The sequence below is a fragment of the Poecilia formosa genome, unplaced genomic scaffold (assembly GCF_000485575.1).
Source record: "Poecilia formosa unplaced genomic scaffold, Poecilia_formosa-5.1.2 Scaffold317, whole genome shotgun sequence".
Taxonomy (NCBI): Eukaryota; Metazoa; Chordata; class Actinopteri; order Cyprinodontiformes; family Poeciliidae; genus Poecilia; species Poecilia formosa.
In genome coordinates, this window is record NW_006800256.1 from 212,159 (window position 1) to 225,198 (window position 13,040).

At 36.3% G+C, this 13,040-nt stretch overlaps 1 protein-coding gene across 1 annotated transcript in view; it reads right to left on the minus strand.

Moving 5' to 3' along the window:
- Positions 1-13,040, minus strand: part of robo2 (roundabout, axon guidance receptor, homolog 2 (Drosophila)) — a 545,602-nt gene that overhangs the window by 93,094 nt on the left and 439,468 nt on the right. The window contains exons 6-8 of the mRNA XM_016661181.1: positions 11,337-11,473; positions 8,493-8,504; positions 2,165-2,289 (exon numbers count right to left, since the gene is read on the minus strand). Of these exons, the coding sequence (XP_016516667.1) occupies positions 2,165-2,289; positions 8,493-8,504; positions 11,337-11,473 (274 nt within the window). The remainder of the gene's footprint in view (positions 1-2,164; positions 2,290-8,492; positions 8,505-11,336; positions 11,474-13,040) is intronic.

Sequence of the window (13,040 nt, forward strand, 5' to 3'; positions counted from 1 at the left end):
GCCCTCCAAATTTCATTCTCCAAATGTTAAGCAAGAAGATGAAAAACAGAATTAGGCCTTATTTGTGCCTGTTTAAACTAGATTTAATTATACCTAATCACATCATTGTAACAAATTATGTTTGTTTAACTTAGCCGTCTCCACCCTAAGCACTCGTGAACTCCATTATGCTGGAGTGTGTTGAAAACGCTGCTTTTTAATTATCCCTAATTTGCACTCTGAGCAGATACCTTTGTATCTCGGCGGTGAGGTAGAGGACGTGTTGACAAACAGATGGGAAGACGTGCATCTGCGTGTCTAAGAAAGCTGCTTGCGGTGCATTCGGTTTGATTTCAGAGTGATGCATCAGTAATCTTAAGTTCCCGGTTACAGAGACGTGTGACGCCGCCTTAGGTCGCCCACAGGTGCGAGTGTCACTCCGGATCTCTGTGCGAACTTGCAACTTGATTCAGCCTCTAAAATAACTGTTTCGTAATTGTTAGCGTTGACTAACTGCATTGCGCAAGTCGAGTCGTATCTGCGGCTCATCGACAAGGCCCGACGTGCTCTTAATTGGCGCCGTTGTTGACCGTAGAGAGGACACCCAGGTATTTGAATCAGCTTATCTGCTGGAGAGAGGGATCGGATCGCTCTTATCAGTTCAGGTTCATGGAAAAGCGATTAGAGCTTGGCTGCTCGGCTGCTCTGTGGAACAAAGGTGTGGCTTTGTGTCTTTAGAGGAGATGCTGATGATAGATAAAGCACTTTGTGCCGCGGCGTGGTGAACAGAGGGAGCACTTGTACAAACAGTGGAGGGAATCCAAACAAATCAGTGTTAACGACAGTTAACGACACGGCGCTTTACAGATATAGACACCGCTTGGAAATGTTCCCCATTTTGTCACAGTGCAACAGCAAACTTCATTTCACTGGGATTTTTCAAGTGCAACAATCAAAGTAGAGCGTGATTGTAGAGGGTAAGGAGAGGAATGCATGGTTTTGAAATGTCTCTCTACATAAAACTAAGAAGTGAGGTGTCTAATTCTAACTCAGTCGGTTTTTGACTAATTTTAGACAATTGGCTGTCCGCTTTCAAATTAGGAGCAACAGAGTAAAAGAGGTTGAATGCAAATTCGCACCACACCTTTTGGGATTTTTATTTATAAAAAAATAAAACTATGATTGTTTTTCCTTCCACTTTATAGTGTGCTGGTCTATCACATTAAAATCCCAACAAACACAGGCATATTCTCCTCAGTGAATGGGGTATTTCTGTAATATCCCATTCACACTGAGTGTGATATGATTCAATGAGTTATGAATACTTCTGGAAGGTTTTGTGTATATTTGGGATGAAACGATTAATCGGATTAATCGTGATGAATCAATTACTGAACCAATAGTCGACTTACTTAATAATTGATTAATAGTTAACTGGAGTAAAAAAGAAGAAGAAAAAGACCATTTGCTGAAAGAATGTCACACTCGGAGCAGTGAACATTGCCAAAACTGCACAAATAAAAATATACATTTTGCATTTAGATTTAACAAAAAAATGTTGTTAAATATGTTCTATCCATAACTCCTCAAAGTTGTGTTTTTTTTCTATCCAGAAAAAACACAGCTTTAATTTCACCTGGTTCAAATTTGTAAAAAGAAAAATTAAAAATAATAATTGCCTACTGAGCAACTTTTGCTATCTAATTATAATTTGCTTAGTTGAAAAAAAAACAACAACTCATCTCTACATCATACTGATATTCGGTCCAGCAAAAAGGGCGGAGCTTTTCACATATTTAGCTGCAGATGCCTCCTTTACTACAAACAATCCAACATTCCCAAATCTGTTGTTGCGATTTAGACAATAAAATATTTACTTTTTTGTTTGAAAATGAATTGAATATTTGCCTATTTGCGTCTTTTACTGTATTTCTAATATTGTAAGAAAAAGAGGCTCAAATCTGAAAAATGTGCCAATTTTTTATAGTTTTCACAATAATCAATCAAATAATCGATTGAATAATTGACTGAATAATCAATTACATGAGCTACTGCTAAAATAATCATCAGTTATATAATATAATAATCATGGTGTATTTAGTGAACAGTGCTTTAATAATGCCGGTGGAATAAAATCACCACACGGTTTTTTTCATGGTGAGTTCAGAGTGTGTTGTGTTCTTACCTGACTTCCCTCCTTCTGCCAGAAAACTGCCGGCTGGGGATTTCCTTTGGCTTCACACGGGAAGGTGGCAGTGCGGCCTTGTGACACGATCTGATCCCGTGGGCGGATGACAAACTGGGGTGGAGCTGGAGTCAAAGCACCGATGCGACAGTGTTAGAAGGTTACTGGGTAGACTGGGAGCTGGAGAAGTTCAAGCAGAAACGAGCAGCAGTGCAGAAAGGAAAACAATACTGCCGTCCAGAGCTTCCATGCAATTTCAACTTTGTTTTTACTCTGAACAGAGAAGAACACCAGGGACTGACAGTGCCATGGTAACCAGATTGGCCATTCATTCAGGTAAAGGCTGAATCTGAATGAATGACAGTCACAGTGGCATTCACACAACGAGGTGCCTCAGTCACAATGGCATTTAAATCTGGGACAACACAAAGGCACAGCCATGCCTTCAAAACGTTCACACTTCAGATTTAGATGGAGGAAGGACTAAGAATACTGCTGTATCAAACCAAGAACACGACTGTTTGTGTGTTCAAAGCCCCGTTCTTAAAGAAAAAGGACATGAGCGAAATCGGCTAAGATTTGCCCAAAAACATACCGGCAGGCCTAGAGAGCAATGGCAAAACATTTTATAGACTAACAGAAAACAGATTGTTCTTTTAAGATTCTTACAGTTTATCGGACGAACCCCCAAACACTGAATATGAGTCATGATGTTCAGTGAGGACCATGGAGTGGTCAGCTCAATCTCCAATATAACAAGGGGGGGTGAAATCAAACACGTTGTTTCTGAGACAAAGTGGAGAACTGCGAAGGAATGTTGGAATGTAGTTTAACTTTCATCAATTGTGGTCGATTATTTGAAACACAGATGTGGAAAAGATTCCAGAAGCAGCACTTAATCTCAATATTAGTTTAGTTATTCCCAGGAATATAGAGGAGGATTAAACATGAAACAAAACAAAAAAAGAATCTGACTCTAATCTAGGATTTATCACTTTCTGTCAGAATTCTGGGCACAATGACAAAGATGAGCTGTGCCACAAGGAAAAATGTCAGATTTAATGTTTTTTTTTTTGTTTTGTTTTTTTTACATGAGAGTTTAAAGTCAGAATTCTGAGATTAAAGTCTGAATTCTTTTTTTTATGGCCCTTATTATCTTCCACACAAAATATGCTAATCTTCAAGTATTTTTCAGTTTTTGCTGTAAGTATTAGACTTTTTAAAGAAAAAAATGCTAATCCTGTCATTTTTAGCACCCTTACGTTTCTTTTTGCATCACTTCTACAAAGAATACAATAAATTTGACTTACTTACTACGTCTTTCCGTTTTCGTTTTGAATCGACTCTGTTGTGTGTATGACAAAAGCCGTTGCCGTTTTTAATGTATTTGGACCTTCAGTCTCTGAACAATACTGTACATAAAGCTGATTGTTGCATTTGATTTTGCAAAGTGAACTTGTTTTCCTTTTGATAGCCAGCAGGAAAAAAAACTCCTTTGTTTGCAAAAAAAAGAAAAAAAAAAGAAAAAAAAGCTGCTTGTATTGAAGTCAGTAGAACAATAAGCCCAGCTCTCCTTTGATTTATTACCTCAGAGAACAATTGCACAAAAGCTTTACAAATTGCTTCTTTCAAATCTTCTTACAGGCACGAAATGTTCAGATGTTGGTGCTTAATTCGCTTACTCCAAAATAAATTTCTGTCAGGACAGTAATTGATAGCATTTACTCTGACAACATACCAGAGCCATTGTAGTTAGAAAAAAGGGAGGAGTAAATTTCTGCCAAAAAACTCTGAAATGTTCTAGAAAAAAGAAGGATATTTGTGAGTTTGAAATTTCTAATATTTTTGACTTTTGAAACAGTGTCAAATGTCCATGTTTGTTCAAAAAATTTAGGAAATCTAAAAAATTTCCTTATTTTTTCTAGCAATATTTCACCTTTTTCAAACTCAGAAATGTCCATATTTTTCACAATATTTTCTGAGAATAATCTTGACATTTCTGAGTTTTTTCTAACCATTTTTAGCATTTCAAACTCAGAAATTTCTTTTTTTTTCTGGCTAATTTTCCACTTTTTCAAACTCATAAATGTCCGTGTTTTTCCTTGAGGTTTTTTTTTTTTTTTTTAAATCTGCAATCGCTCTAATACGCCGTCATAATTTACAGACTGATTCAAACTGAGATAGTTGCACTGAGGATATAAAAACTGTTTCCATGGTAATATACATCCTGTGAATGAAGATTCGGCTCCACAAATAAAAAGTAATTAACAGACATTTATCATATTATCAGGGCTGTGGACTCCTTTGTTGAAAAGCACATTGATGACATAAGATACGTCATAAACAACTCATCTCTCTCTGTGGGAAACGAGACTGGAGGAACATAATAAAGTCTGCAGAGACCAACTCCTCACAAGTGCAGACAACAGATTAAAAAGGTTATGATTGATACAGACAGAAATTCAATGACATAAAAACTGAATTGTTGAAGTGCAACATCTTGCACCCCTCTGTTTCTTTTGCTTTCCATGTAAGTATTTTTTCTAATAAGCCAGCTGGTTTCTGTAGGGCCAGTCTCTGCCCATTTGGCTGCTTTCTGCATGTAATCCCTTTCAGGGTGGGGGGGTGGTGTGTATTTGTCAAAGATACACACAGTTGGGAATAGTACAGATGGTAACAGATTTACTGCCTTCCCGTTTGGCCTTCTGGAGCTTGGATATCTCGTGGCTCTCATAACGCCAGGCCTGATACACAGCTCCTAAATCATGCTCTGGCAAGGACATTGTTCCTTCCCTCTTCATCCTCTGCTCTGCTCCATCCTATAGCCTGCATTACTAAGTACTCACTAAAAATATGGTTAAAATGTTATACAGCCTTCCTTTATACGGCGCTGTAAAGCTTTACCCTTCCTTTTTCTAGCTTTGCCCTTTCACTTTTAAACAAGGCCGATGGTGTGCGCCAAATAGAAAAAAGCTAAATAATAAAAAAAAGATATTTTAATACCCTGTTGAACTTGTACATATTTTAGTCAGAACTTTGTTTTGTTTTTTTTTTCTGTAAGGGGCCTCAAAATAGTTTTCATCATAGTTTTGAAGCATTTGATGGAAACGGCAAAATTCAGAATAACTTAGTCAGTTTTGCAAAAACCGTTTATAATCTCGCTTGTGGTGCTTTCTGGCTTCTTCAGAAAGAGTTAATGCGCTAATGGAGAGATGGAAACACATTTCTCAAAAAAGTTCCAACGTATCAAACCTTCCCATTCACCGTGCCTAAGCAGAGGCGCGAAACTAAAAAAAGTAAAAAAATGAAAAATAAAAATCCAAACCTCCGGCTGAGATGGAGAGTCCTCCATCTAAGAAAAACTGAGAACTCTCCATTTTTCTGAGATGTGTGGTCCATGCTAGTTTAGAACTTCTACTTCCTCTTAATCCCAGCATCTGACTAAATTACGCTGATTGATTCCCCCCAAACCAGCAGATGGATTAACATTTTCTTCTCTTAAAGTTTTTTTTTTGTGCCATTTCAAAAGTTTGCTCAAAATTCCCATGAAAACTGAATGTAAAAATATAGCAAATGATATCTTAAACATGTAAAAAGGAAGCAGCTGAGTTGGCAGAGCGTGGGCACCATGTGTGGAGCCTATAGTCCTCAGGAAGTCCTGGGTTTGATTCCCAGTCTTGGACCATTTGCTACATATCTTCATCTTCTCTGTCCTCTCCATTTTCTGTCCTTAAGGTGTTTAATAAAATCCACTACACTCCAAAAAAAATCTTTAAAAAATAAATAAATAAAATAAAAAAGGGGAAAAAATATTTGAAAATTGTGAACGGCATTCAGTATGTCTTCAGCCCCACTGATTCAATACTTTGAGGAACTTTTTTGAATTAAAGTATTCCCAGAGAATGACCATATCATCACCTTCCTAAAATAATGGCTTAATAAAATTTATTGCCAAAAAATGATTTAAGCAAAAAAGAAAAAAACAAAAAACTTTTTGCAAAAAAAAAAAAAAATTATGCAAGGTCCATCCTATATTTCTGGAAGGTGACAATGTTTGACCGGTTCTGCATAGAAGCCAAAAATGTTACATTTTTGACTGACTGTCCAAATCACCTTCTTCCACATTTATTATGTCTCCTATGACTTCTGGAAAACTTGTGTGATTATGACTACTTGTAATGTATGGATCGCATGTTGAGATGAATAGAAGGTCGGAGGGTGATAGTTTTACACTCCTACGTTCTATGTTTGGATTCAGAGACCCTAATGACATATGAGAAGCCGTTTCCTGCTCTCACTTAAAGAAACACATGATTGGAGAGGATGGTGGTGGGAGGGGAGCATATTTAATTCATGACCAGCCACATCTTCCTGGTTCGGAGAAGGCTCTGCATGCAACAGCAGTCAGGGTGAAAAGAACAAATGGACAAAGAGACAGAGAGACAGAGATCCTTTTGGTGCTCACAGTCACAAACATTTCGTCCTCCTTTAAAATCCTGTGTTGAGTCATATTTTATTCAAACGTTGACAGCAATTACTGTCTCTTTCCCACAGACTGGTTGAATGTGTAATTTCCTCCGTTTTCAAGGGAGCTGACAGTTTGACAATCACCGAGCAGCTACTGCTGTTTTGGCAACCCGAGTCCTGCCACTGAGGGAGCATTTTATTCTTACTTTTCTTACACCGGCCCAGCCTGGTGTTCGAAACGCACTTCCGTCGTTCTTTCCCTCCCCGTTTTCCCCCTCCCGATGCACCTTTATCATTTGTTTCTGCTCCTGAGGGCGCATATCTCATCAACGTGCCAACTCTAATCATCTGAAACTCCAAGTGCTGCAAATTTGGTATTTTCTTGATCTTTATCTGTGGATCTCTCCAACATAAGTGGATCTCAGTTTGGCATTCCAGCAACCCACAGATGGCGTCAGGACTCACAACGGAAACACAAACTGGAACATATGAGATAACAATGTCTGAGATGCTGATGCAGCCAGCCCACTCAGCCGTTGTCAAAGGACAGTCTACAATCTGAACTACCAGAGTGGAGAAATATGGATATCATTTGCTAAAGCTGAGGTGTTTTACATGAAACATTCCTGCTTACAAATATCTCCGTGTGTAATTTCTTTCAAGTGATTGTTTAAATTTTACTACTCACAGTCATTTATTAGTAGCTGAGTCTTCTAAATGATAATATTAGTGTGGGTCTTAATTTAGTAAAAACTACACTATGAACACTAATCTTGCGTACAAGTTTAGACTGACTGTAAATAATTCTTTACAGTCAGTCGGATTCAGGTTAATCAGATTAATCGTCATAAATCAATTATTGAAATCATTATCAGTTTATCTGGCAACCAATTAATCATTAGCTAGAGCACACACACTCAAAAATATAAAGAAAATATGTTCTAAAACACAAGTCAAGAAAAGAAAGCTGAGACTTTGAGATTTTGGCATTTTGACTTTGGAAGGATTTTATTTGAAACTGCACATTTTGCTACAAATGATCAATAATTCACCAAAGAAACGCTGTTGTTGCATTTTAGGCAATAGATTTATTTTGCTTTTTGAAATTAAAGGGATTGATCTTTTCAGCTGCATATTTTAATGTACTTCTGATATTGTACAAAAAAGTGGTTAAACAAAAAATCTGAATAATGTTGCAACTTAGTTATCCGATTAATTGATTAATCATCACATTAAATAATCTATTGCTAAAGTAACTGTTGCTTGCAGCCCTTTGCTACAGGCATAAAATGGTGAAACACACAGTTTGGAAAATAACTTCCCAATGAAACCAAAAATAAATACAGATCAACGATGTATCTTTTTTTTTGTTTGTTTGTTTGTTTTTTTTAACAAATTTTAATAATTTGGATTTTATCTGACCTGAACTTCCCAAAATAATAATAATAAAAACATATCAAAATTGGGCTTTAAAAAAAAAAAAACTTCTGGCTTGATTGTAAATTTGATTAAAACACTTTCTATTCACCAATAAATTAAAAAAAAAAAAAGCTCATCAAGTATTCCTTCTTGTGTAAAAAGATCCACACCTAAGAATTGTTGTGATAGCAATTAGCAGCTAGCTGTAATTACCAAGACTCCGGCATTTTTTATGCATATTGATAAGCTCTATGAAGTCAAGTATTTCACATTCTGCAAAGTTGTAGAATCTCTAGATAACATGGTATAGAGACATGGAGCCGGCACTTTAAGGAAATTGTTGTGTTAGTCAAATACACAAACATCAGTCCAATGGTAATGATCTTAAAGTATTCAACGGCTGTAATGGTTAAGTGAAAAAGCATGCAAGATGAGTACTTACCAACAGGGCGAGCTGGAGACAAAACAAAGGTGGAGTGGATACACAAAAGAAACAAAGTAAGACACAGACGCACAAACAGAAAAGGAACAAAGCAAACATGATAAAGTAAAAATAAATCAGAATGAATGTCATGTTGAGCCAGAGACATGACAGAGAAGATCCAGTAGGGGGCTGTCCACTGTTCAGTGAGTTCAGGTGAAAACAAGATTTTCTTGGACCTAGAAAACTAATGAAAACATCCAAGTGTGACGAACCAGATTTTAATGTGGCCGTTTTTGCTCTCCAAGGACAGAACTGCAACTGGACCTTCTCTGTCTTCACAAATAAAATCTACTTTTCCATAGGTGATGTCGTCAGAGCAATGCAAACGTGTTTCACAGCTGCTGATGGATAAAGCAGAAAATAAAGCAAAAACAGATGCAACAAACACCCAGAACTTAGTATGCTGGTAACATCTTTACACTGCATCATATCAAATCTCCATCTGAAGAAAGAAAACCCTGAAAAAACGATCTACGTGTGAAGCGGTGCCTGGTAGAGAATATTGAGGAAAGTACTCTTATGTTTTGAACTTTTCTACCTGTTACAACCATACACTTCAATGCATTTCATAGGAGTTTTATGTCATGGACCAACAAAAAGTTCATTCAAAATTATGTATGAAAAGTTGAAGAAAACAATGGATTTCAATTTTTCAAGGTTATGAAAAACTACAATAAGAATTGTGACTTATAGTCTAGAAAATACGGTAATCTCAGCCTTCCAAAATGGCTCGTAAAACTAACAAATATAAAGAACCAACACATGTTTTTAAATATAGATATAACAATAAATGCATGTTTTACGAGTTTCTCAGTTTTGTTGTGCTCAATGTCCACATCATAATGATAATAAAAATTCACAGCAATTATTTTTTAGCTTTAGTTTTCTTGTTATTAGGTTGTAAAATTTGCTTTATTTCAAAACTTAAAAATAGAAATAAAATTTCTTGAAAATAACATATTCCCCCATGGTAGACATTTACAAGATATCTTTTTTCAAAAGGTAATATAACATTTGTGGCTCTAAAAGAGTTTTATGTGGCCTGGCTGAGGGCAGGAATGGCTGTTAGGACTGTAAAGGTTGCAGGTCCAAACAAGATCCAGGTCTAAGTTTAGCTGACAATCTGTTGTGTTTCTAGATTATGTAAATCTTTTTATTTGTAAAAATATTGAAGCCTATGAATTGTTTTCTTGTTACTTAGTGTTAGTTTTTCACATAAAATTCTAATAAAAACACTGAAGTTTGTACAGTCATATTCAAAAAGTTAAAATATGCATTCAGATTAGTCTTGTCATATTAAAAGCACTTTTAGAAAATAACATTTAAGCAGATATGAAACATATTTTTTATTGAACCCAAATTTATGTATTTTTTTAAATGGTCTGATGTAATATTATCATCTTAAATGTCATGTTTTAAAGTGGAACATCATCATACTTAACATCTCTGTGTAATTAATCAATATAATAAAATTTTTAGTAATATTCCAGAAATTTTGTACATGTGCACAACGCTGTAAGGCAAAAAGACAATTCTTTTACTTGCTACCTGTAGCTGTGGTGGCATCGTACAACAATTTTGTTAACTAAACGAGACCTGGAGATGTTAGTATTATTAATATTTTGCAAGGCGCCACAACAAAGGTAAAATAACGCAGAAAAACTGTAGAAGAACAACTCAAAGCCACTTGTGTTCTTATTTTTTCCACATTCTCTGTTTTGGCTATGCTATACATAGACCTTGTTGCCATAGTGATTGACTGATAACAGCTCCACTAGTGTATCAGGATTCAACACCAAATAAAATGCAAACATATCCCACACAAAGATCACAACATTCAGTCCGTTACAGAGTTATGCTTCCATGCTTAATATTTATTTTATGATTATTAATAAGTCTGAGAAACACTCTACTGATGATCTGTCAGAATTTGTGTGTGTGGGTCATTTCTTTTTCTTTCTTTTTTTTTTACTGAACTGAAACACCAAATTCCACAGCACATCTACATGTTAAAGTTGTCAAAGTCAAGCTAGCATAGCAGACCTACTGCCCACTCTCTCACTATTATTTTTAATTAAAACTTTTGACAGTGTTGACAGTAAGAAGCTGCGTCTGGTTTTCTTATAACACACGTAATTTTAAGATTTAGCTTGTTGACAACTTGACAGCTAAAACAATTTGTGGTCAATGTCAGCGAGCAGCTTTTTGCGTGATCTTGTGCATGCCATCACGTTGTAAAATGTCTATATGTGGCTTTATGCTACTGTCATCAACCTGTTTCCAGTCATCTCCTGCAGTTTTCTGAGGCCCTAAAGCGCTCCACAGAGGCTGCACATACTGGGTGTAATAGAAAAAAATACTGGTGCAAATAAGAAAAATTATACTCAGAATGATTTTATTAATCTTGCAAACCTCAGATGTGGTTAGAGACGGTGTGGACCAGTAATCTGTGAAATGGCCTTGTTGACTGGGTGGTCGCAGCATGGACGCTAGCAGAAGGGGGAAGTTGGAGGGGGGCAATAGTCCGCGAGAATGAGAAGAGGAAGTAGGCTGACAAAGTGTGTTGCTGATGCACTTGGAAATGTAAATAATTAAACAGATTCATAGACTGTAAACATCTCTGTTGGCTATGAAAGTCTGTGTGCTATGTCTTCATTAGCATAAAGAAATCCCTGCAGAGAAAACTGCCAATTTAAACCTCATGCTGGCGTGAGAGCGAGGACCCCAGCACTCCTTGGCGTCTGATGCGCTGCTGCTGTGTACTTGGATTGTAGAGAGGAAGAAAGAGGAGAAGTGTTTTACCTCTGACTGTGAGAGTGGCCGAAGCCTCCAGCTTGCCCACGCGGTTTTCTGCCACACAGGTGAACGTGCCCTCGTCGCTAATGGAGGCTTTCTTCACTCTCAGCATATAGTCGTCCTTGTCGTAGCGGATGTCATACCTGGAAGCGACCACACGAAACATGAAGTTGAGTTAGAGCCCAATACATTTACCTTCAGCTCAGGTGGAGTTTTACTGACAAAGATTGAAAGAAATAATACTTTAAAAAAAGTTTTTAAAGCAGCACCACTCAGTCATCACAAGAAAGTCCTCACTTTAGGTTTCTCTTTATATGTTCACTAATAATATGTTAAGTGTATAACTGTTGCAGTGTGTGTCTACAGGATGTGAATCACAATCATTTTTATTAAATAAATTGTTTCTACAACAAGATGTCTTACCCACATGTTGTTGTACACTGCTGGTCAGCTGGCTGAAAGAACACTATAACGCTTTTACTTTCATTATGTGGAAAAAAAAACAGGTAAGAAAAACAGAAGAGAGTCTGCTTTACCATTTTTTCAGCATCAACACTGTGTCAAATTAATAATAATAATAATAATAATAAATATAATAATAATAATAATAATAATCAATGTCAACTGCACAAAATTAGTTTTATTTGTAGTTTTTCTGCTATGAATATATATATTTTTAATCATTTCATACATTTTAGTTTAAATGTTTGTTGTATACAGCATGATGGACTGAAACTGTTATTATAGTTAAGCTTATCATAACATGTTAATCTCATATTGGTCCATTTGAAGAGGTTGATGGCTCCCTGGAAGCAGTGCAGATGTTTTAAGCTAGCAGGCGTACTGCAGGTTGCATTAAAGACATCATCACATCCTAAATAATTGGTCTGTAAAGAAAAAAAAAACACTAATCTTAGTTGAAATTACACTCTCTCTTAGGTATATTCATTTTGTTGAATGTACTATAGTTCACTGCTGCCTAGAGACCATTATGCGGACTTCAACAAAAAAAAAGAAAAAAAAAAAAAAAAGAAAACAGCAGCACTGAAATTATACAGCAGCTTTTAACTCAGAGTATTTCTATGTGCCAGAAAACGCTTAATCTGCAGTCCAAAGACCAATAAAAACACACTGAACCCAGTGCACTGAGGTCTGCTCAGGTTAACCCTTCACAGACAGAAAAAGACCTCCAGAGATGGAGATTTTTTAATAAACTACACCTGAGCAGAAGGATGTAAATGAACTATAACATAAACATACAGTATTGTTGTAGCAGTATGGCATAGTACTGTAGTAGTATGACTTAAATTTTTGTAAATTTGTAATTTTTAAACAGATGTTTTATTTTAACAATTTCATATTGTTATAAATAATTTTATATTAATAAGCTTATGGTTTATAGACAAGTGAAATAAAAAAAAGGCTTTATTCTGCTTCATGCAACATAATAGATGACAGTTTACAGCAATACTTCTTGATGTGACTGTAGGGAAACAGTTTTCCACGGTCCATTTCCTTCAGAGGGAGAAAGACCCCTTTGCTCCAACCATCAGGTGTACTGATGGCAGCTTGCCACTGACAGCTGAGGAACTAATTTACCACGTCTATCCATGTCTTGTTTTTTTTTTTTAACCCACTGTTATGACATTTCCTGAGAAAGCATTCAAAGGCAGTTTTATTGAAGCACATTCCTCAACTATGACTGCTGGG